Source organism: Pipistrellus hanaki, assembly GCF_964339955.1.
Source record: "Pipistrellus hanaki genome assembly, chromosome: 9".
Classification (NCBI taxonomy): Eukaryota; Metazoa; Chordata; class Mammalia; order Chiroptera; family Vespertilionidae; genus Pipistrellus; species Pipistrellus hanaki.
In genome coordinates, this window is record NC_140511.1 from 65746386 (window position 1) to 65773028 (window position 26643).

Genomic DNA, 26643 nt, shown 5'->3' on the forward strand with positions numbered 1-26643 from the left:
TTGTTTGCTTTTTAAACACATTTTTATTTATTTTAGTGAGAGAGAAACATTGATGAGAAAGAGACATCGATCAGCTGCCTCTTGCATGTCCCCTAAAGGGGATCAAGCCTGTAACCCAGGCATGTTCCCTGACTGGGAATCAACCTGCAACCTGTTGGTACATGGGATGATGCTCCAACCAACTGAGCCACAAGGGCCAGGGTCAAATAAAACTTTAGATTTTAGTCATCTTTATATAATGCAGATATAAAATACAATTTTTAATCTTTTATGGAGGAAAGGACCCATGAGGACAAAAGTACCAAGGGCCTACAAAAGTCATAATGTTCCCCTTACTATGGATCTGAAACAGATAAATAGCAATATTCTTAAACACACTTTATACCTGGCATTATAGCTAGAATGAAGTTTTATTTTAAAGGAGGGAAAACAATGGTCAACAATGAACCACATGAACAATGGTGGTCCCACAAAATTATAACTGAGCTTAGAAATTCCTATTGTAGGGCAACACATTCCTCACGTCTGTGGTGCATCTGGTGTAAACAAACCTACTGTGTTGCCAACCATATAAAAGTATAGCACACACAATTATGTTAGTGCATAATACTTGGTAATGATAACAAGGGGCTATAATACTGGTTTGTACATTTACTATTGTTTTGGAATGTACTCTTTCTATTTATATTTTTTTAATGTTATAGAACAGTATGCCATGTTATGCCAGGAGCAACCTCGTACATCTCATGCTTATTACCTCTTAAAATTGCATCTTTTTTTGTGTGCTTGGTTTAATCTCACATTGTACAGGCATGTAGACTCTGATCATTAGGCTATATATAGTCATGTAAGAATAAGTATATGGAACTGGACAACAGTGACCACAAATCTGAATTAGAGAAGAGAATCCATATCATGAACACAATAAAAATCTAAGAGATTTGAAAATGGCCTGATGTTTTGAAGTCAGCTATTAAGAGCTTTGGATCAAATAAGCTTGATTTCTCGTCTTGTCCAAAGCTTTAGAGAGCCTTGTGAGTAGAAGCAAGTTGCTTAACCTCTCTGCCTTTTTTTTTTTCTTATCTGTAAAAGGGAAATGGCATTACATACTTCCTTAATTTGTAAGAATTAAATGATTTAAGTTGGAAAAGAGTCACCTGAAAGACAGTGAAAATTGCTCAGACATTATTACAGTCTTCAGAGATGGCACTACAGCACCAGGTATGCTGAGGACTGCAGTGCCTGGCAGCAGAGTCCAAGGTCACTGCCACTGTCATTCACTAACCATGATCACAGGAGGGTCAAATGTCTGCCTCAGCCTCACTTCACTTCAATATGTGTAATAAATGTCATCCATTTACAAGGAGGGTCAGCAACAAAGTGAGTTATTATCTCCAACACAGAAACTTCATGGGGCAGTGAGCGAGGTCTCTGGACACTAAGAGCTAGCCCATCACCAACTCCTTATTCTGGGATTAAAATGCCCTTTAATATTTCTGCAGTTACCCATAGGGAGTGGTTAGAGTGATTTGAGATCCGAGTTGTTTGAAAAGCTTTCATGAATGTTGGATCCTGTCAGTTCCGGTCCTCCAGAAGGTGAAGAGGGAGACCAAGGCCAGAGACCAAAAGAACTATCTGTACAGAGTTTGTGATTTCTGGGGAAGAGTTCAGAAACTTGCTTTCAGGAGGCTTCTCACCCAGGGATTCAAAAATTATGGGATGCTGGCAAGTCTCATGCTCTTGGGACTTTTATCAGGCTAGATCTCTCTATATATGAAAGCCTTTGAAAAATAGATGCTGTGCCATAATTTCTTATGTGTAACCATCTTGTAAATATATACAAGCGATTGTATGTTTAAAATATCAAATTTAAATATCTAATTGTAGTTCCCAAGAAAGATAGAATGAGACAGGATAATGTAAAAATAAAGATGATGATGATGATGATGATGATATAATGATGATTGCTAATGTTTGTTGAGCACATTCTGTGAATAAAGTCATCAACTAAGTATTTATTTTGTATGTTTTGAGGAAGCAAATTTCTGATCTTAATTTTTTTTCTGTCCTTAATTCATTTGTAAGTTAGTTGGGCCATTATTAATCATAATTTTGACAACCAAAAACAAGAGCAAAAAAAAATGTTTATAATAAAAATAAAAAATACACACACACACACACACACACACACACACACCACACAAAGTACAATGGGATCAATCTTTTATGCTATTTGAGATTCTGACTGTACTGAAAATAAAGGTACTTTCCAATTTTCAACTAAAGTAAGTATTCTTTTCCGAAAGTCCCATGATAAAATTGCATGGCAAAATGTTATTTTTAAGCAAGCCTCATCATGATTTCATATTTCTTAGCTGATGGGAAAAAAATAGTGTAGTTATACTATTACTATCTAACAGCAGAAATGAATAGGAATAGAATTGAAGGTCTCATTTATATGTAGTGATTATTATTTAGATTTAAACATGTAGCAAGGTGAAAGAAGACAATATTTATTTTGTCCAAGAACTCAGCAACAGTTGTTTTTGTTAGATATAGAATTGGGGGAGCAAACCATTATTTCCTGATGATCTCCTGAATTTATTGACTATTGAAGACTAATTTTTAGTACTTCCAGTTTTTTCCATAGAGTAAAAAGTGGATATGATGGTGAATTACAGATTATCTGTCAAACAAAATATAAGTTTATTACAAATTATGGGAGGCTATATTCTTAAAGGGTAAATCCTGGGAATGGATATAGTCAGAGTTTGTAAAACTAGAAAAAGAATGGGATGAACATGAATGGATGTTTCAGATTCCGGGATACTAGAATCCCTTGCAGTTTAAAACAGAAAGAGGAAGAAAGAAAGTCCACTTTGCATCATTGGCCAAAACATAAACCACTCTGTTCTTAGCACAGCATATTTGAAACTTAGTAGAGATGGAAAAGGAAAGGAAAGCAACATCTGATTAATCAATTAACCTCATGGAAGATTAGGAAAAAGTTGAGGTACATATAATCATCCAGGTAAAATGTGTTGGAGTATATGTGCCAGAAATCTGATTAGGAACTTTACATAAATTATCTAATTTAATTCTTACAATAACACTTTAGACATTATTATCTTTATTTATTTTATTTATATATTTTTTTATTTTATTGATTTTTTTACAGAGAGGAAGGGAGAGAGAGAGAGCTAGAAACGTCGATGAGAGAAACATCGACCAGCTGCCTCTTGCACACCCCCTACCAGGGTTGTGCCCGCAACCAATGTACATGCCCCTGACCAGAATCGAACCTGGGACCTTTCAGTCCACAGACCAATGCTCTACCACTGAGCCAAATCGGTTTCGGCATCTTTATTTATTTTACAAGATGACCACATAATATACCATCAAAAGGAGGAAGTTCAGTAAGCAGATGTACCCACTGTTGGCATCAACAGAGAGACCAAAGGTAAGAGAGTGTATGCAGACAAGTTTCAACAAAGGGTACAAATCACACATGAAATGATCTATGACACTGGGGCCACGGAAGGGCAGCCAGACTGTGAAGAAAATCTGAATTCTTGCATGGACCAAGGCACCAGCCCAGGCCACTGCCACAAGAAAGCTACACACCTGTTGGCTCATGATGGCGGTGTAGTGCAGGGGTTTGCCAATGGCCACCTCATGGTCATAGGCCATCTCAGTGAGAAGGATAATCCCAACAGCACCAAAAAGAAGCTCAGTGAAGACTTGAGAGATACACCCTCTGAGAGAGATGATTTTTCTCACAGTAAGAGTGCCAGCTAGCATTTTAGGGTTCGTGGAGGAAGAACAGTAGCCATCTCACTTAAGATGTAAGTGGGTCAGGAAGAAGTACATGGGGGATCCTAGGGCCCTGCTGGTGCTAACGGTGATCATAATGAGCAAGTTGCCTGCCAAGGTGGCCAAGTAGACTATTAAAAACACAACAAATGAAAATTTATGAATCACCATATTTTGAGTCAGTCATAGGGGAATGAATATTCTCCATCAATTCAGTTCAGGTGACAAGTGACTTCCCTAAAAAGGAAGTTATGCTCGTCCTCAATAATGATACTGTCTCTGAATGAATAAATATATCCATGGAGTGTCTTACTTTCTTAGATTTACAGAATACAAAAACAAATACAAAACCGTATAAACTGTTTCATTCACTTAATATAGACAACAATACTGGTGCTGTTTTTTTATTCTTTATAATTTCCTGACTTGTTTAGATTTTCTACAAGACAATGTATAATAAAATCAGAAGAGAAAAATATTATGCATTGAGGGGTTTTTTAATTATTATATAAGGACACATATGTAATACCTTAATCAATAAATAATTTTTATATTGATTTGAGAAGGAGAGATCGATAAGCTGTTGTTCCATTTATTCATGCATTCATTCATTCATTGATTGAATCTTGTATGTGCCCTGACTAGGGATCAAACCCTGAATCTTAGTGTAGCTGGACAATTCTCTAACCAAGTGAGTTACCCAACTAAGGGTTTTAAGAGTCAGCCTGGCTGGCATGGCTCAGTGGTTGAGCATTGACCTATGAACTAGGAGATCACAGTTCTATTCCCCATCAGAGCATATGCCTGGGTTGCTGGATCCCCAGTGTAGGGTGTGCAGGAGGCAGCCAATCAATGATTCTCTCTCATCATTGATGTTTCCCTTTCTCCCTCTACTTTGGTCTCTGAAATCAATAAAAATATTTTTTAAGTTTTAAGAGTCAGTCGATGATGTGGACATATATGTGGCATACTCACAAATATACAGAGATGCATACATTTTACTCCAAAATTACTAGGCATATTTACCAGTAAAAAATCCAATTGGTTCTATTAATTTAAGTAATATAAAAAATGAGTCAAAGACGTGTAAGGATTCCCTCATAAGCCATACCTTTCCCTAGGGTTAGAGTTAGGGTTAGAGTTAGGGATAGGGTTAGGGTTAGGGTTAGAGTTAAAGTTAAGGTTAGGGTTACAGGTGATGAAACTGACAGAAAGATGAAGGTTTCAAAATAGATATATCAGAAAGCCAGTAACCAGAACTTACCTATTTCCTAGATCATATCATTAACTGTTGTTAACTTCCAAGCAATGATGATAGATCAGATAACCATAGTTGTTATCATTTATTGAGTCAGGGACTGTGCTGGACCCAGTTTATTGTCTAATACTAGTTCTGGCCCAAGGCAACCTGTTGAATTTATGCCACAATAAACAACAACACATTCTCCAAAAGATTGTAATTCCAATGGAAACCAACATCTCAATGTTACATAATAGGATTATTTAAACACCAATCTAATCATCTAGATTTATGCCTTTTAGCTTCTAAAGATATTTCAAATTTCCAGGTAATTGATAAATATTTATTGATTAAGAAGCAATAACTTATGGTGACAAGAGTGTGGAATGGAAGACAGTAAGTCTGGATTCCAGTGCACGCTTTAGCTCTGTGCTTCAGTGGCTAACTGCAAGTATCATCCAACCTCTTCTTAGGTGGATGACGTCATCCACAGATCTAAGAGGCTTGGGCTAGATTACCTCTATTTCTTATATCTGTAATGTTCAATGGTTCCATTTATCTGAAAAAAGTCACCTTTTTCCTCCAGAGCATCCTCATAGCATTTTTTACCTCAGCATTTCTGAGTGTGTAGATTAAGGGATTTAACATAGGAACCACCATAGTATAAAAGACAGCAACAGCTTTGTCCACAGGCAGTGTGGTTACTGGGCGCAGATACACAAATATGCAGGGCACAAAGAATAAGATGACCACTGTGATGTGAGACAGACAGGTGGAGAGGGCTTTGCGCCTCCCCTCCAAGCTGTAGTTCCCTAGGGAGTTCAAGATGACCACATAAGAGACCATCAAAAGGAGGAAGTTCAACAAGCAGATGAACCCACTGTTGGCAGCAACAAAGAGACCCAGGGTGTGAGTGTCCATGCAGATGAGTTTCAACAAAGGGTACAAGTCACACATGAAGTGATCTATGACATTGGGGCCACAGAATGGCAACCAGACTATGAAGAGGATCTGAATGGTTGCATGGAGAAATCCTCCAGCCCACGCCACTCCCAGCAGGAGAATGCATAGCCTGTGGCTCATGATGGTGGCATAGTGCAGAGGTTTGCAAATGGCGACATAGCGATCATAGGCCATCACCGTCAGCAGGATGATCTCGGTAGCACCAAAAATGTGTTCTGCATAGACTTGAGCCATACAACCATTAAAAGAGATCATTTTCTTTTCATGAAGGGAATCCACAATCATCTTAGGGGCTGAAGAAGAACAATAGATTAGGTCTATCAGGGAAAGGTGGGTCAGGAAGAAGTACATGGGGGAGTTCAGAGCCTGGTTGGTGGTGATGGTAACCACAATGAGCAGGTTGCCTGAGAGTGCTACCATTTATAAGACCAAAAATAACAAAAACAAGACTTTCTGCATTTGGGGGTTCTGTGTAAGTCCTGTTAAAATGAATTCAGTCACATTCCTTGTATTCTCCATCTATGTGACATGAGTGATAAAAACTCCAGGAAGGAATGCTTTACCTTTAAAAAAAACAAAGAAAGGAAGAAAAAAGGTACTTAAAACGGTGATAGTGATAGTCAATAAGTCAAATATAAATAATCAACCAGGTAAGTTTAATGTAAAATCTATTTCCACTTACTTGATGAGGAATATACATATCATTCAAGTAAACGTCAAGATAGTACTCAAAATTATTTTTTTCAATTATTGTCACTTTTCACTAGCCCTCAGATTCCTTTATTCTCTATATCGTTTTTATTTTAAATTTTATTTTATTTTATTTTTCCATAACCTTTTATCCCTTCTATGCCCTCAATTACCACACTGGCATCCATGTCCATGAACTCTCTCTTTTTCTTCTTCTCTATCTATAAAAGCCTAAAATGCAAATTGTCCCTGCAGGAGTTTGACCTGGAGACCAATCACTTACTATTACATGCACTGACCACCAGGAGGGCAATGAGGAATGAAGGAAGGCCCTGGCTTGCAGCCAGCAGACAGGGAAAGGAGGCCCTGGCCAGCAATCAAAAGGAAGGCCTTGGCCAGCAGCCAAAAGGCCCCAATTGGCCCTGATCACAGGCCAGGCCTATGGACCCTACCCATGCACAAATTTCATGCACCGGGCCTCTAGTACAATATATTAATGTATTCCTAAAGCACAGAGTCAGTGAAGGGTAAGACAAACTGTCTATGTTACACATGGACAAAGTACATAATGAAGTTCATGGGAGGGAATCCTTTTTCAGATGATTCCACAAATGTTTCACTGAGAAGCTAGCCTTAGAGTTCCAAGCCCCAGGATAGTGGTCTCCCTGTGACATCACCCACTGCATTGGAGAATCCTTCCAGTGACAAGAATCCTTGAGAAGAAAGTTGAATACACGTCTACCTAGTAACTGCCAACTCTACTCTAGAGCAGGTGGCCCTTGGGAGAACCAACAATCAATTACTGCTATGTTTAATAAATTTCTGGAAGTCTGTGCCAAAGATTGGATTTCATTATCAAAATCAGATAAACTTGATTGTTTCATAAACATCATTATTTCATTCATTACATCAGTTTCTCGCAAACCTTAAAGTAGTTCAAATATATTTTTGAAACACTTCCCTTTTACAATTTCATCTGCCTCCTTTTGTCCGACACCATACAGAAATAGCTTGGCTTTATGTCAAAATTGATGTATTTGATGTCCCCTGTTAACTGGCAGATTCAAGCACAGGATCAATTCCTTTTCTGTCCTAGTTCAAAAACCAATAGTGTGCCTGTTACCACTCAAACTCTCTAATACCCATATTTTTAAAGAGAAGTGGAGAAAAGTGTTGATCAGAATGACCCTGATCTGTCATAAAAGGGCCCATGGATTGCAATTAAAAGGCAAAGAGCTAAGCAGACAAACTTCTTCCATATGTACAAACATTTTAAAATGCAAACTTTTATTATAACTCTAAATAGCATGAAGAGATTTATTTTCACACCATATAGTTCCTATAATGGTAGTTAATTTTTGTAGAGTGTTTGCCATGTGCTAGGCATTATACTAAGTATTTTACATGCATTATCTTGTTTAATCTTCACAACAATGCTTTGGGGTTGGTACACAATTATCTATATTTTGAAGAATAGAAAACTGTGGCTAGGAGAAGATAAATGATTTGCCCAGTCATAATGGTAAAAAAAAAAAAAAAAAAAAAAAAAGGACTTCTCCAGTATAAATCCAATTTACTTCTAGGAATCAGCAATGCCAGAGTTTGACAGTGGGTTGGTAGCTAACACCATCACCTGTGACTATATGAACTCTGTGGCGGTGCTTTTGTTAACTTATAAAATGTTAATGAATTTGAGGGTTCACTGGACAAGACCCTAGAATTGCTGTATATCAAAAATCCTTCAGAAGTTTTCCTTTTATCAACTAATACGCTCTTTAAAAGATAAGGACACTGAGGCCTAGAGATGTGAAGTCCAATGAAATATAAGTAATTGATTAGTTTCTGATCAAAATAAGAATACAGATCTTCTAACGTCCAACAAGGTAATTTTTCCCCACCAACACACCTTGCCTTTCTTAAGACACCTTAAGACAAGCTGGATACAAAGGGGAAAAACCACTCTCCAGTAACAAAGGGAATTAACTTTCATCTCTTATCTCTAACAATACCTATCTTGACTCTCTCAAAAAGGGCTAAGTTCAGGGATGCAGAAATTCAGTTATATTATTGAAACTACAATCCACTGTAAGAGAAATAAAGTCTTACCTGGTTGGAACAAGAGCCAAGAAAGTTTGAAGAGTCAGAATAAAAAGTGTCCTGAGCCTGGTATTTAATATAGATTCCCAACCACAGTGGAAGGTACATACGTTCCTCACAGATCCTATAAATTAATGCATTCTTCTTATGGATCTGTTTTAGGACTGAAGGTTTTCTTTAAGAAACAGAATCCAAATGTTATCCTTTTCCTCTGTCCTATTAACCTGTCTTACCACAGTGAATGTCACACACCCTGTCTCAGCTTCACCTCAAATTTTCCTTCTTTATTCTCACTTGATTTTCATACTGGTATCTCTCTGTCAATACAAGGTATGGTTTTTCCTCCCTTTTATCCCTGTAAATTATCCGTCAGAGCACTATTTCAAGTAAAAAAGCCAATCTCTGACCATCCAAACCATCGCACCCTAGGCCCTACCCCTGGAGGAAACCCTCAGTGGCCCACACAGCTCTGACCTGCTGACCTACTGTGGTGTCTCCCAGTCCAAAGCCTAGAATTGGCTAAAGGACCCATAGAATGTAAACCTATTCCTGATGATAGAAATATACCCCTATTCAGTGAGGATAACAAATACTCCTGCAAAATACCCTAAAACATCTTAAAGTGATCCCCATCAAATATCAGAAAGTAATGATTCAATTATTTTAATTATAAACCCCATGGTAGAAAATGGAAATGTAAAAACTGCATCAAAAATCTGCAATTCTGGTTAACTTACCGTAGTTGCCTTTGTAGTTAAGGAGAGTGTCCAGTGTATTCAGGAATAAGAAGTAGCCATTATATGAAACTGTTCAAATATATTATATAATAGATATTTTTCAAGACCCTACTCATCGCAAAATATTATAGGAAGCAGAGAATATGAAAATGGCAAAAATGTATTCAAATAGATTCATCCAAGCATTTTCAAAACTCCAATGCCTTAGGAATTAAAATCAAAAGATAAGAAAATGAGGTGGTGAATTTGAAACCTGAGGTCCTTAAGTAATAAGGGAACTTCTGATCTTTAGCACCTAGCTCTACAGTTACAGAACAAGAGACACAAATATTTCTATCTCTTCTTAACCAACTGTCTCTTACTCTGCTCTTCAAATAGGAAAAGAGCTGCTTCTTGAGTGTATAGAGAAGATACAGAGGATGTTAAAGAACCTATCTTTCTATCCAAGATTTGGCCCTCCCGGGAATTAATTATCTCTGTTTTGTTTTGTTTTTTTTTAAAGATTTTGCTTTGGAAACAGGTATATGGGAAAATTCCTCTACGAACAACACATCCTCACCTGACTGTTTCTTTTCCCTCCACTTAAACCTATGTAATAATAGCCTATATTTCTGGTCTAGAAGATTATGTGACAAAGCACCCTTCTCATAAGCCCTTGGGTATCATGAACTGGAACATGAAGAACTAAGAGCTGTGTAAACAACAATATGGGGTTTCATGCCGGTTGCATATTCCTGAGGAAATTTCCTCACAGGCTGAAGGCACCAGAGGAGGTTGAGATACTGAGTCAATCTCCCAACTGTGCTGTAACCACATCAGGACATACTCCGCTTATAGGAATCTTTCGACTTGACATGTTTTCAGGCAGAGTGATATCTAGAGTTGGGGACCAAGAGAAGGCTAAAATCCTAGTGCCAACTTGTATGGTATAAAAATATAAAAAGATTGATTTTTATCCCTTTTGGGGGGAGAGTCTAGGAACCCCACTGGCCATTCAATTGGGGGGGGAGGGAGCCTTACCTAATCAAACAGATTTCTTCATATTTTCTTCACACTAATATCCTCAGGACAGTGGAGATTTGAAAAGCCAAATATGTTTTGTCACCTTACAAACACATACTGAAGCAAGTACTCTAAGAGTATGATTTAAGTAACCTATCATAAGAGTTGAAGCAGCTCTTGTACTTAAATGTATGGCTAGGCAGTGGACAGAGCACCAGGATAAATAGTAGTAACAGCAGTTTCCATTACCAGGAAGTATGTCTTCTAATATGGTGTATTACATTGATTAGTTTTCATATATTAAACCAACCTTGTATCCCTAGGAATCCCACTTAGTCATGTTATATAACCGTTTTTTATAGGCTACTGGATTCAGTTTGCTGGTATTTTATTAAGGATCTTGATGCCTATATTTATGAGATGTTGGTTGTAGTTTTCTTTTCTTGTGATATCTTTGTCTAATTTGGATAAAAGGGTAATACTGACCTTACTTAATGATTTGGAAAGTGTTCCTTTCTCTTCTATTTCTGGGAAGAGTTTGTGAAGTATTGATGTTAATTCTTCCTTAAAATTTGATAAAATTCACTTTAAACAATTTTTTTAAAGTTTGATAAAATTCACTTTAAAGTGAAGTCATCATGGCCTGTGTTTGCCTGTGTGAGAAGTTTTTTTAATTATTAATTCAGTATCTTAACTTGTTATAAATATATTCAGATTGCCTATTTCATTTGCATCAGTTTCAGTAGTTTGGGTATTACTAAGAATTTGTCTATTTCTTCTACGGTATATAAATTATTGGTATACAACTGTTCATAGTATCACCTTATAATCTTTTTTTATTTCTGAAAGATTGGTAGGAATTTCCCCTCTTTCATTCCTGATTTTACTAACTGGAATCTTCCATCTCTTTTTTTATTTTTTGAAATATTTTTATTGATTTTGAGAGAGAAAGAAACATCTATGTGAGAGCAAAACATCCACTGGCTGCCTCCTGCACGCCCCCTACTGAGGATAAAGTCTGGAACCCAGGCATGTGTCCAGACCAGGAATCAAAACAGCAACCTTTCAGTGCACTGGCCCATCAACGAACTGAGCCACACTAGCCAGTGTACCATCTCTTTTTTTAGTCAGTCTAGATAAAATTTTGTCACTTTGTTGATTTTTTCAAATAATCTACTATTAGTTTTGTTGTTTTTCTGTCCTCTATTTTCTATTCTTATATTTCTGCTTGAGACTTTGCTACTTCCTTTTTTCCAGTATCTTTATATTTTTAATATATTTTTATTGATTTTACCGAGAGGAAGGGAGAGGAATAGACAGAAACATCAATCAGCTGCCTCCTGCATGCCCCCTACTGAGGGCCAAGCCTATAACCAAGGTTCATGACCTTGACTAGAATCGAACCCTAAACCCTTCAGTCCATGAGCTGACACTCTATCCACTGAGACAAAGTGACTAGGGCTCTTTTTTTCTAATATCTTAATAAGAAAGGTTAGATTATTAATTTGAGATCTTACTTCTTTTATTGACATGGGTATTTATAGCTGTAAATTTAGATGCAACCCGTCAGAAATAGTATGTTCTGTTTTCATTTTTATTCATCTTAAAGGATTTTCCCATTTTCCACATGACTTCCTTTTGACCCATTGAAATGGCTCTTCTATATAGTCACTGCTGCACATGGCATCTGTCTGAGGAATGTGTCCTGTCTGCCCCAGATGGTAGAATCAAAGCCTCTAAATAATACACATTTGGTCTGAATCAACATCTCCTCCCACTTCATTCCCTGTGCATAAGACATTGTGAATCAGTGTCCAGTGCACCACAATAACATAATTGTTAGCTCTCAGCCTAGAAATGAAATCAGTTTGTATTTAAATCAAATCTCTACCAAATATGAGCTTTTTTGGGCCTTGATCAAATGATGCTCACAGTGAACATCAATTTCCTTAAACATAAAATAGAATTGTTAATTCCTCTCTCAAGGGAATAATATGGGCATTAGATAAAATATAACACTTAGAAGAATGACATAAACACAGAATTCTCATTATATGTTAGTTCTCACTATATCCACATTTCTTTTATCTCTTACAACTTTTCAAGGATTCTCAACTTTAGTCAGACATTTTAGTAAAAAGAAGATCAAATACTTGCAGAAAGATTTCAGAATTATAATGACTTATGAATCAGTATTCAGTACTTTAAAACTTGGTCTTTCTTTTCTCCTGATTTCTGTATTTGCCAAGATACTACAAATACTTTATCAATATAGACATAAATATAGATATAGTGATAGAGATAGATATAAAAGCATACAGGTATAGATAAATTCAATAGATTCAATAGAAAAGGAAAAAATGACAAGGCATAATTTACACCATAAAAAAAAACAGGAAAGAAAACAAATATTGCATAATTCCATTTATATGCTGTATCTAACTCATAGAAGCAGAAAGTAATAATATTGGTTTCCTGGGGCTGGTAGAAGAAGGTGGAGGAATGAGCAGTAATTGTTTAATGGACTATAGAGTTACAGGTTGGGAAGATGAAAACCTTCTGGAGATGGTTGGTGGTGGTGTTCACATAGCAATATGCACACTTAAAAATATGTGAACTAGTACATTTATGTTATATATTATTTACCACAATAACAAAATACTGGGAAAGAGAGACAGGCAGAGTGAGTTAGTAGCAAACAGGAGCCAAATTGTCAACTCTTGAGGATAGAGCTAAAGGCATTGCTTCTGGTTCTGGTTCTGGACTTCAGGAGTGTGTCAATTTCGTTTAAAGGTACAAGTTGATAACAAAGAAAGGTAATTCTGTGCTGGTATGCAGCCAGCTCTTCAACACCTCAGAATCAAAGAGAAAGAAGATTATAGTGGAGCTTCCTTTTTATAGTTTCCACACTCTACCTTTGATATGCTGTCTTTATACACAAGTGCTTGGTTGAATGTTTCACCCAGGGCTACTGTGTGAAAACATGATATTTTACTATATTTCACCAACCTTCTCTCCCTGTGGGGCAGAGAGAAAAGCTACATCCCCCTGAATACATCTTGAGACTGTCATCTAGGTCTTCATCCCAAGGGAAATAGATATATCTATGTCTTATGTATTATTGAATCTTTGGTAGCCAGGAATTCTGCCATCTAAGGCTTCTCAGTCAGTCACTAATAAGGATGTCACTTTCCCAGGTTTATCTGGCACATAACCTTGAAGAGACTAGTATTTCCATTCTTGGAGCAACCATATCATTCAGAACAGTCATGTTCCAGAGAGAAATCCAATCTCCAAATTCCGACCATTGCTTAATAATACCACATATCCTATGCCAGGTTCACCAATGTCAAAATGATCAACAAAGCCCTATAATGAGTTTTTCAACTTCCTGTATCGAGGTCCCATCCTAAAATAAAGCCAGAGACACAAGTCTAACCAAAGCTCAACTTCATTTTTAAAACTGGCCTCCAATGAGATTTCTGGGTGCCAAGTAGGAGAAAATGAAAGACTTTGTTTAAAGCGTCAAGAAATATTTCATCAGAACCAATTACTAATTCTCTGAGGACCTGAGAGGTCAATACAACAAATCCTACACTTCTTGCAAGCTTATTCAAACATTTCCCTAGAGTCAGTGAAGAAATAATTGGGAGGGGGGAAAAGGACATTTAAGTACATGACAGCAGCAGAGCCATGTACCAACAATCTAAAGATTGGTATGGGAAACACTGTCCCAAGCTTTGTGGGTTAGAAGGAAGGCTGAAATCAGGAATAAAAAGAATTCTCTCTAGATTGCTCATGACCTTGTTGGGAAACCAAAATTTAGCACAAATGATTTGAGAACACATTGTCCAGTCAATTTTATTTGATTCAGTTAAACATTTTATAGTGTCATGTGCCAGTTTTTCCTAACTTAAAGAACTTTCTATTGCTCCCATTATTTTTAATTTAGTTTGAATATAGTTCTAAATATTTGAAACTATATATTTTGAAGATGTAGTTATACATATATAGGAAGCCAAGAAAGTGGGGAGAAGTTAAATCCTTGAACTTCTAAAATTTCCTAACTGAAAAAGCTCATTTTCTGAGTGATCTTGGCCATACTGATAATGTGAGCTAAAATAAACTAAAGTGCCCAAGATTGAGAGAATTGTCTAGAGAGAGAAGGATTCCAGTGTCCGGCTGGTTAGCTCATGGAGTGTATTTGCAGATGTGTGCCGCGTGCCACGAGGGGAAGAAAGCAACGATGGAGCTCAATTTGCGAACGGAGGAACTCACAATCAACTAGATGCAGGTTAGTGATAACTACATCCTTTTCTCCAAATTTTAAGCAGATTGACTTCTCTTAGTTTATTTTCACTGAAGTGGTTTTTGTACTTAGGGTGTGAATTGAAGATTAATCTTTTTCTCTAAAAAGTGAGTTTGGGCACAATGACATGAAACAATCAATAGCACTGTCTGTATTACTGCCAGATAAGACACTGTTGGGAACTCCTGAAGCCATTTATACAGCATTATGGTTAACATTTATGTCTCACTAAGTTGATGGATTCCATAGGTATCTGTTTTAATGACTTGAAATTTGTTCTCTTCTTTATGACATTCCTGTTGACACATGAAGTCAGAATTTGTGAATTAAATCTATTAAGAATAATTTAACCGCATAGTTAACATCTGTAAGAGTCATGTATAAAGAAACAACTTAGCATTCCTGAAAACTAAACATACCTTTCCTCTCCTTTATGGAAGCTTAGAGATTATGATGCTGACATAGGGAAAATGTGTGGTTATGTGTTTTGGCAGGTACTGGAGAAAGGAGAGAGAAGGGGAGAAAGAATAAAAAAGCTTTATGGTCTTTTGTATCAAAAACATGTACTCATTCTAGAAAACCCATGCATAGATCATTCCCAAAAAAACAGAATGTATTTTTTAATGTATTCAATATTTCCACCAGTTAGCAATGAAAACTTCAAGTTCATCTTAATTAATTACACATGTCAAAAGCAAAAAACAAAAAAGTATATTATTTTAACTGAGTCTATCATGTCTCATGTCAACAGGAAAATTCACAACTCATTTAAATCCATTTGTAAAATATAGCAGGATAATATATCTAATCCAGGGCATTATTCTATAGTTGATGAAAGACTAATTAAAATATTGAAAATTTTTCAGGGAAATTTATACCACTTACATGTCCACATTTAATGGTGTGGAAAGAGTCAGCATGAAAGAGTCATGCTGAGCCAGACACAGCAACTGGGGCTGTTGAGTGAATGCTGCTCAGTGAGCTGTAATAAAGATAGTTCCTTGGCATTTTGAAGGAAAAAGACTTCATCTGCAGCTCTGGCTCTCTATGTACATGTGCATTCATTTGGCCTAGAATCATAAGAGCTCACAACACATTTGATATAGATATAGTAAAGCTAGGTACTTTCATATCTGATACACAGTCGACTTTTTTCCTATTCATTTATTTGTACATTTATTTCTGAATGAATCCATGCAGAATTTTTTTTATTTAGTTATCTTTATCGTTGAAAGCATTACAGATGTCCCCTTTTCTTCCCCATCGGCCCCCTCCACCTCCTTCCCACCCTCACCACCAGGCCTTCCCTGCATTATTGTCTGTGTCCATGGGTTATGTATACATTTCTTTGGGTAATCTCTTCCTGCCCCTCCTCCTCCCTACCTTCTGAGATTCCTCAATCTGTAAAAGAATATCCTGTTCACATAACCTATATATAGTCATGCCAATAGATAAGTATATCTTCAAAACAATTGTTACTAATGAGGCATCCCCAAAAGTGAAAGAAAGCCATCTATGAGACTTTTAGAGCTACAAAGAAAGTTTGGAAGTCAACCACAAATCAGCATTTACAATAACACCTTGCTTTAATTGTGGTGTTTGTAAGGTGTTGTCACTATTTGATTAATATAGGAGAAAATTTAACCTACTTCCATTCTTCTTTATAGCTATCTACAAAATGACAGAAATGAGTGGAAGGAGTAACTCCATCAATCCCAAAGACCAGGTCTAAAGAAAGTGATAGACTCACTGAAACCGATTTGGCTCAGTGGATAGAGTGTCAGGAAAAGATCCCAGGTTCAATTCTGTCAAGGGCACATCTCTCTCATCAATGTTTCTAACTTTCTATCCCTCTCTGTAAAAAAAAAAAAAAAATCACTAAAATATTTTTTAAAGTGATAGACTATTTTAGTACTGAATTTAAAATACCATCATTCAAAAATACTGTGATCTTTCCAGATAGACCAAGCTGAATCAATGAAAAGGACAAGCAACGTAACAGAATTCATCCTACTGGGCCTGACCCAGAATCCAGACCTGCAGAAAGTCTTATTTGTTGTGTTTTTAATCATCTACTTGATCACACTGGCAGGTAACCTGCTTATCTCAGTCACCATCTTCATCACCCCAGCCCTGAGTTCTCCCATGTACTTTTTTCTCTCCTATTTGTCCATTTTAGATTGTTTCTACTCTTCTTCCATAGCACCCAAAATGATCTCTGACTTGATCTCTGAAAAGAACACCATATCCTTCAATGCTTGCATGACCCAGCTCTTTATTGAACATTTCTTTGGTGGAACTGAGGTCGTCTTGTTAATTACCATGGCCTATGACCGCTATGTAGCCATCTGTAAACCCTTGCACTATATGACCCGCATGAGCCGACCTGTGTGTGGTTTGCTCATGGGAATGGCTGGAGTTTTAGGGCTTCTTCATGGAGGGATCCAGCTTTTGTTCATAATCCAGTTACCATTCTGTGGCCCTAATGTCATCGACCATTTTATGTGTGATTTAACACCTCTCCTGGAGCTAGCTTGCATAGACACTCACACTTTGGGGCCCCTGATTACTGCCAACAGTGGGTCACTGTGCTTGCTTGTTTTTTCTATGCTGGTTGCGTCCTATGTCGTCATCCTGTGCTCCCTCAGGACTTACAGCTCTAAAGGGCGTCGCAAAGCCTTGTCTACGTGTGCCTCTCATGTCACTGGTGTCATCGTATTCTTTGTGCCTTGTATATTCCTGTACCTAAGACCTTCAACCTCCTTTCCCATTGACAAAGCTGTGGCTGTGTTTTGCACCATAGTAACTCCCATGCTGAACCCTTTAATCTATACCCTCAGAAATGCAGAAGTAAAAAATGTCATGAAAAAGCTCTGGGAGCAAATAATGAATACTGGTAATGAATAAATCTTGTAATATAGGGAGGGGGGAATCTTGTGATATTTTATAGATATTTATTCCCTTTCTGAGTTGATTAAACTTGGAGCAGTCAATTATCCCATTTGGATTATTTTTCTTCAGGAACCCACATGTTCTGGGCAGGCTGACATATCCATTAAGGATATGACACAAAGCTCAAAGCTTTGTGTCATATCCTTAATCGGCACAAAGCTCAGAGCTCAGAAGAGTTATATGAGCCCATGCAATGTGTTTTTTTACTTTTAAAATAATATTTTAAAATAAATATAATCAAATATAACCTTGGTGGAAGGGTTATTTTTATTTTTGTGGGGTTTTTTTGTTTGTTTGTTTTGGGGGGCTTTTTTATTGTTGTTGTTGTTGTTTGTTTTTTAAACACATTTTTATTTATTTTAGTGAGAGAGAAACATTGATGAGAAAGAGACATCGATCAGCTGCCTCTTGCATGTCCCCTAAAGGGGATCAAGCCTGTAACCCAGGCATGTTCCCTGACTGGGAATCAACCTGCAACCTGTTGGTACATGGGATGATGCTCCAACCAACTGAGCCACAAGGGCCAGGGTCAAATAAAACTTTAGATTTTAGTCATCTTTATATAATGCAGTTATAAAATACAATTTTTAATCTTTTATGGAGGAAAGGACCCATGAGGACAAAAGTACCAAGGGCCTACAAAAGTCATAATGTTCCCCTTACTATGGATCTGAAACAGATAAACAGCAATATTCTTAAACACACTTTATACCTGGCATTATAGCTAGAATGAAGTTTTATTTTAAAGGAGGGAAAACAATGGTCAACAATGAACCACATGAACAATGGTGGTCCCACAAAATTATAACTGAGCTTAGAAATTCCTATTGTAGGGCAACACATTCCTCACGTCTGTGGTGCGTCTGGTGTAAACAAACCTACTGTGTTGCCAACCATATAAAAGTATAGCACACACAATTATGTTAGTGCATAATACTTGGTAATGATAACAAGGGGCTATAATACTGGTTTGTACATTTACTATTATTTTAGAATGTACTCTTTCTATTTATATTTTTTTAATGTTATAGAACAGCATGCCATGTTATGCCAGGAGCAACCTCGTACATCTCATGCTTATTACCTCTTAAAATTGCATCTTTTTTGTGTGCTTGGTTTAATCTCACATTGTACAGGCATGTAGACTCTGATCATTAGGCTATATATAGTCATGTAAGAATAAGTATATGGAACTGGACAACAGTGACCACAAATCTGAATTAGAGAAAAGAATCCATATCATGAACACAATAAAAATCTAAGAGATTTGAAAATGGCCTGATGTTTTGAAGTCAGCTATTAAGAGCTTTGGATCAAATAAGCTTGATTTCTCGTCTTGTCCAAAGCTTTAGAGAGCCTTGTGAGTAGAAGCAAGTTGCTTAACCTCTCTGCCTTTTTTTTTTTTCTTATCTGTAAAAGGGAAATGGCATTACATACTTCCTTAATTTGTAAGAATTAAATGATTTAAGTTGGAAAAGAGTCACCTGAAAGACAGTGAAAATTGCTCAGACATTATTACAGTCTTCAGAGATGGCACTACAGCACCAGGTATGCTGAGGACTGCAGTGCCTGGCAGCAGAGTCCAAGGTCACTGCCACTGTCATTCACTAACCATGATCACAGGAGGGTCAAATGTCTGCCTCAGCCTCACTTCACTTCAATATGTGTAATAAATGTCATCCATTTACAAGGAGGGCCAGCAACAAAGTGAGTTATTATCTCCAACACAGAAACTTCATGGGGCAGTGAGCGAGGTCTCTGGACACTAAGAGCTAGCCCATCACCAACTCCTTATTCTGGGATTAAAATGCCCTTTAATATTTCTGCAGTTACCCATAGGGAGTGGTTAGAGTGATTTGAGATCCGAGTTGTTTGAAAAGCTTTCATGAATGTTGGATCCTGTCAGTTCCTGTCCTCCAGAAGGTGAAGAGGGAGACCAAGGCCAGAGACCAAAAGAACTATCTGTACAGAGTTTGTGATTTCTGGGGAAGAGTTCAGAAACTTGCTTTCAGGAGGTTTCTCACCCAGGGATTCAAAAATTATGAGATGCTGGCATGTCTCATGCTCTTGGGACTTTTATCAGGCTAGATCTCTCTATATATGAAAGCCTTTGAAAAATAGATGCTGTGCCATAATTTCTTATGTGTAACCATCTTGTAAATATATACAAGCGATTGTATGTTTAAAATATCAAATTTAAATATCTAATTGTAGTTCCCAAGAAAGATAGACTGAAACAGGATAATGTAAAAATAAAGATGATGATGATGATGATGATGATGATATAATGATGATTGCTAATGTTTGTTGAGCACATTCTGTGAATAAAGTCATCAACTAAGTATTTATTTTGTATGTTTTGAGGAAGCAAATTTCTGATCTTATTTTTTTTTCTGTCCTTAATTCATTTGTAAGTTAGTTGGGCCATTATTAATCATAATTTTGACAACCAAAAACAAGAGCAAAAAAAATGTTTATAATAAAAATAAAAAATACACACACACACACACACACACACACACCACACAAAGTACAATGGGATCAATCTTTTATGCTATTTGAGATTCTGACTGTACTGAAAATAAAGGTACTTTCCAATTTTCAACTAAAGTAAGTATTCTTTTCCAGAAAGTCCCATGATAAAATTGCATCAAGCTGGCAAAATGTTATTTTTAAGAAAGCTTCATCATGATTTCATATTTCTTAGCTGATGGGGAAAAAATAGTGTAGTTATACTTTTACTATCTAACAGCAGAAATGAATAGGAATAGAATTGAAGGTCTCATTTATATGTAGTGATTATTATTTATATTTAAACATGTAACGAGGTGAAAAAAGACAATATTTATTTTGTCCAAGAACTCAGCAACAGTTGTTTTTGTTAGATATAGAATTGGGGGAGCAAACCATTATTTCCTGATGATCTCCTGAATTTATTGACTATTGAAGACCAATTTTTAGTACTTCCAGTTTTTTCCATAGTGTAAAAAGTGGATATGATGGTGAATTACAGATTATCTGTCAAACAAAATATAAGTTTATTACAAATTATGGGAGGCTATAATCTTAAAGGGTAAATCCTGGGAATGGATATAGTCAGAGTTTGTAAAACTAGAAAAAGAATGGATGTTTCAGATTCCAGGATACTAGAATCCCTTGCAGTTTAAAACAGAAAGAGGAAGAAAGAAAGTCCACTATGCATCATTGGCCAAAACATAAACCACTCTGTTCTTAGCACAGCATATTTGAAACTTAGTAGAGATAGAAAAGGAAAGGAAAGCAACATCTGATTAATCAATTAACCTCATGGAAGATTAGGAAAAAGTTGAGGTACATATAATCATCCAGGTAAAATGTGTTGGAGTATATGTGCCAGAAATCTGATTAGGAACTTTACATAGATTATCTAATTTAATTCTTACAATAACACTTTAGACATTATTATCTTTATTTATATATTTTTTTTATTTTATTGATTTTTTTACAGAGAAGAAGGGAGAGAGAGAGAGAGCTAGAAACGTCAATGAGAGAGAAACATCGACCAGCTGCCTCTTGCACACCCCCTACCAGGGTTGTGCCCGCAACCAACGTACATGCCCCTGACCAGAATCGAACCTGGGACCTTTCAGTCCACAGACCAATGCTCTACCACTGAGCCAAACCGGTTTCGGCATCTTTATTTATTTTAAAGGCAAGCTTCAGACACTACAGAGGTTTGGACTAGCTCAAGATCATGACATTTTCTTATACTTAGGAAATAAGAATCAGACGCAAGTTGACCTTGCTGCAGAGCAAGATCTTACTGTCTCTGCTGCAGGGTAGCAGCCTGCTGATGTCACAAAAATATGGAAGAAGAAATGGAAGCCAGACCTAGATGCACAGACTCCTATATGTAGTGAAGTGTAAAGTTTTTTGCCTTAAGTTGTATTTTGCTCACATTTATACAACATAATTTTTGCACAGAGTCAAATAATATTAACATGGATTGTTATTGAAAGATCTGGATGATGAATCACAAATAACTGATTTTAAGTTTAGGCACGTCAAGACTAGAGACCCTTGATTAATCAATTAACCACATCAGGAGTCATTTTTCTCATTTCTGAAACAGGAATAATAATTATTCATGCCCTATATATTTCATATAGTTATTTTATAATCAGAGTATGCATTTCAAGTGAAAAGAAACCATAAAAGTGGATGATGATAAATAGATGGATAAGATTATATAAGTTGATATACGGTAACAAAACAGTGAAAAGAAACCATAAAAGTGGATGATGATAAATAGATGGATAAGATTATATAAGTTGATATACGGTAACAAAACAACACAGCAATAAAATAATTTTTATTTCCTCTTTTGCCACTCATGATCCACCCGCAATTTTTTACTATGTGAAAAGCTTCTTCATGGCACTTTTTACCTCGTCATTTCTCAGGGTATAAATGAGCGGATTCAGCATGGGTGTCAGAATACCGTAAAACACCGCCATGCTCTTGTCTATCGGTAAAGTAAACGAAGGGCGCACATACGTAAACACACAGGGCACAAAGAACAGGGCGACAACAGTGAAGTGAGCCCCACAGGTGGAGAGAGCCTTGTGTCTCCCCTCTGCACTGTGGGACCTCAAGGAGCGCAGGATGACAATATAGGAGGTGGCCAGCATGAGAAAGTTCAACAGGCAGATCGCACCACTGTTGGCAACCACCAGCAGACTGGTGACGTATGTGTTGGTGCAGGCGAGTTCCAGCAAGGGGTACAAGTCACAGACAAAGTGATTCATTATGTTGGGCCCACAGAAGGGCAACTGAAGGACCAGGAGGAGCTGAACCAATGAATGCAGGAAGCCCCCAAGCCAGGACACTTCCACCAGCAGGGCACAGAGATGCCTGGTCATGATAACTGGGTAGTGCAGGGGCTTGCAGATGGCCACGTAACGATCATAGGCCATCACCGTGAGCAGAATGATCTCAGCGCCTCCCAAAAAATGGGCTCCAAAGAGCTGAGCCATGCAACCCTCATAAGAGATGGTTCTCCCCTCATACAAGGAGTCAGCGATGAGTTTAGGGGCCATCGAAGAAGAATAGCAGGTGTCTAGAAAGGACAGGTTGGCCAAGAAAAAATACATGGGGGAGTTCAGGGTGGGACTGGAGGTGATGGTGACCACAATGAGCATGTTGCCACCGACTGTGGCCACATAAATGATCAAGAAGACCACAAAGAGAACTCTCTGTATTCCTGGGTTCTGTGACAGTCCCAGCATGAAAAATTCTGTGATATTATGTGATATTTCCATAGTCCAAGGGCACAGATAATGCAGGTACAGTATTGCCTATAAATCAACAGAGAAACAGAATCATAACATTACTAATTCCAGAAGGAAATATTGCAAGGTTTCTTTTATCTACACCCACTTCCCTTTGCCCCTTTTAACTCTTTCTGTTCCAAAATTTTTATACCAACTTAGTGTGTGAATCACAAAATGTCAGCATCTGTCTATCTGCTAACTTCAGCATCAGTGGGTACTAAATATCTAACTTATTACATGAAAATAGTAATTTAATTAGCCATATTTTATTGATTTGGTTACTATTGAACTTTTGTCAGATATTGGTTTTCCAATTCAATATCTCTGGCCATTTTCAGCAAGGCTCCACCTAGACAAAATGGCACTTGAGAAAACTACGAACATTCCAAATCTCCTGAAACTTCTGCATGAACAGTCCACGTGTTAAATCTTTCTTCTTGGACTGTTCTGAGAGGTTTGCTACACTTTCTGTTGCAGGTATTTCCAACATTAACACAAAGTGAAGCAAAACCAACTAAAGCAAGGATTGGGAGAAACTGATGAGATTGCAGCTGGTGAGACTTGCCCAACTTCTCCATTTCTCCCCCTGCTCATTTACTCCCACTCCGTGCACAGACTGTGGACAAGCTCATGTCTAGGAAGCCAACTTAAATTACTCCTACCCCGCTGGGACCGGTTTGGCTCAATGGATAGAGCATCGGCTTGGGAACTGAAGGGCCCCGGGTTCGATTCCGATCAAGGGCATGTACCTTGGCTGCGGGCATATCCCCAATAGGGGGTGTGCAAGAGGTAGCTGATCAATGACTCTCTCTCTCATTGATGTTTCTAACTCTCTATCTCTCTCCCTTGCTCTCTGTACAAAAATCAATAAAATATATTTTTAAAAATTACTCCTACCCCTTGCTTTATATATTCTACATACTCTGCATTTTGCTTTCTTTGGCTTGGTAAAATTCTTCTGGTTAAAGCTACTAGTCCTTCTGCAGTTTACAGAAGGGGTCAAAGGTTACAAAAATAAAAAAGTTTGGTGAGCATCCGTGAAGGGTTCTATTAAATGATTATCTGGCATTCTCTACATAAATGAAGCTGTGGGGGCAGGGAGAAGAGATGGCCTGTCCCACTCAGCTGCAAATTACAACCTCATCCAGCAGAATATTCCTATTCACCCTTTACTCTCCTGACAGTATGAGGGAAGGGAATCCTGCGCCTGTCTTAGTTTTGAGGGATGCATAATCTATCATTCTCCTGAAAACACAGACCTTCTTCAGGTAGCTAAATCTCTCAACTTGATGAAGATCTGATGCTCCGTTTGGTGGGAATTAAAGGAAAATCATTAAGTGTCAGAGGAAGAAAAACACACCCAGATATAAGAAACACTGGAGAGAAGAGTTCTGTGTTGATCAGGAAGCAGCCTCCTTTTTCTCTCTCCAAGCTTTGCTGCAAGAAGGCAAATACAGCTTCTGCAAGTGAAAAGCTGGATAGGGGCTTTTGGAGAGTAGAACTTTATGGCCAAGAGCACAGATAACAGTAACAAGAGACAACGCCTGTGTAGTGCTTAGTCTTTGCCAAGCACTGTCCTAACTGCCCTACATATATCAGTTCACACAATCCTCACTTCATGCCCAGGAGGTAAGTCACTGTCTTTATGCTCATATTGCAGAAGGAAGTCAGGCACACATTCAGCAACTTACAGATGCATATTCAGCTAATAATTGACAGAGCTAGCAGGCACTCTAGCTAAGGAGTCTGTGGGCTTTGCTATACTATACTGTCACGTAAGCTCATCTGTGTTTGACTCCTTCCTCTGCTACTATTGACTGTCTGTATAAACTGAGAATACTGCTCTGCCCTGAGATTGCAGAGAAAAGTAAATGAAAATAGTGCATGCTGTGCTTATACCAAGCCTGGATGTGACAAACATTTAATAAAAGGCACCTCTGATATCTCCATCATCAACACCATTAGGAATCAAGGGCCTAAAAAATACATGTATTTGAGAACAAGCAGGTATTGATATGGGTACAATTTTATTATACTAGTAAATATGAAAAAAAAATCCCTGATCCTTATCTCCATACAGAATACAGGAGTAGAAAAATAGAATATGAATCAATTAGCTAAATAATACATTTATATGCCCCAAAATAAAAATGTTCAGCTGGTTCATTGCTGTGATTCAAATTTATGGAAGTACAAAATAAATATTTGTTAAAAACTAGCAAAGAATAAAAGGCTCCTGTTTGAATTATTCAGGAGAAGCGAAATTATTTCATGGAAAATAACGTGAATTTTAGTAAAATTATTCCACCACATTTTTATTTTTAAAAATAGATTATAAAAAAAAACTTACATTGACTGGATCTGAGGATATCAACAGGTCACCAGGACTGGTTTGATTTATACCCTAACATCATGGAATGGTGAGGCTAGTCCTCTAGACCAGCTCCAAGCATAGCATCCCAAATTTTTCTGTTCCACATAACTAAAATCCTGAATGAAATTTGAATTATGTTTTAAATTGTGATAAAGCATAACTGAGGAAATAGCTATCAATTGCAGAAATTCATCTGAACTGAAACGTTCTTAGAACAGCAGTAGGTGAAACCCAAAAAGTTGTCATTCACTTACAGCAGCTGGGAATTCGTTTTGTGACCCATTTCCCTCTTCATTGCTGAAGAACCCTATGACATTAAAATCATCTTTTCCGATTGTCTCCATTTTAGAGACAGTGGATTGAAGACTCAGAGTTTAGGTGCAGCTGGTCCCAGGTCACATGGGTGATTCATGGCAGAGGCACGCCTGGCTCCCAGGTCACTCATGGCTCCAGGTCACTCAGGTGCCCTTTCCAATGTTTTGTCTTTGAAATGCCAAATAAAGCCCTGCTGCCAACAAGAGGGAAAATGTTCCAGAGAGTAGCCAGCTTCCCAGCTCTGCTTTCTGCTAATACTCATCAGCACCACCTGAGAGAAATCTTTCTCCTTCCCCTGACCAGGGTTATTTATAAGGTGAGAGTGATAACATTGGGGTTTCCTATGTGTGTGCTTTCCGCCTCTCTGAGGGAGGCTTCTCCCCTCCCAGGACCATTGCAGAAGCAGCTTTAGAACTAGCTTTTGCCTTGTTCACAAGTCCGAAGCATGCTGATGCCATCATTTAATTATTCCCTTCGAATACAGTTTTGGTCTCACAAGGAGTGACCTCTACATACAGCCTCCTAGAAGTGCCCTTTGCCCTTCTATTGTCTACCTGGATAGTCCAAAAATTGTCAGGAGGAAAAGGGAATTATGGTATTTCAGAAACTTGTTTCAAGGGTTAACTTTAGGAAAATTGCTAACTGGACAAAAATAAAAATCAACAGCATTTAATGAGCATCTTCTATGTTCTAAGCATGGGTACTAGCCCTTTTCACATACATCATCTCTTCACCTTCCCCCATAAGGCTGTAAGAAAAGTATCACTCCCCTTTATCCACACCACTTCTGTCGATGTGCTGATGTGCTGAAAGACCAGAGAAAGGAGGGCCAGAGAATC

General features: G+C 37.6%; 3 protein-coding genes across 3 annotated transcripts; 1 reads left to right on the plus strand and 2 right to left on the minus strand.

Annotated features, from left to right (window-relative positions):
- Nucleotides 1-5608: 5608 nt before the first annotated feature.
- Nucleotides 5609-6535, minus strand: LOC311627594 (olfactory receptor 4C12-like; the record flags this gene model as incomplete). The annotated part of the gene is given in 2 exon segments (XM_084894098.1): nucleotides 5609-6436; nucleotides 6440-6535. Coding segments are annotated over 2 exon segments (924 nt in total).
- Nucleotides 6536-16819: 10284 nt separating this feature from the next.
- LOC311628109 (olfactory receptor 4C45-like) lies at nucleotides 16820-17758 on the plus strand (the record flags this gene model as incomplete). The annotated part of the gene is made up of 1 exon (XM_084894993.1): nucleotides 16820-17758. The coding sequence occupies exon 1, from the start codon at nucleotides 16829-16831 to the stop codon at nucleotides 17756-17758; it is 930 nt and encodes a 309-aa protein (XP_084751119.1). The 5' UTR covers nucleotides 16820-16828.
- Nucleotides 17759-22197: 4439 nt separating this feature from the next.
- On the minus strand, nucleotides 22198-23103 carry LOC311628073 (olfactory receptor 4C3; the record flags this gene model as incomplete). Its single annotated transcript, XM_084894951.1, has 1 exon — nucleotides 22198-23103. One exon carries the CDS (start codon nucleotides 23101-23103, stop codon nucleotides 22198-22200), a length of 906 nt encoding a protein of 301 aa, XP_084751077.1.
- Nucleotides 23104-26643: the final 3540 nt, after the last annotated feature.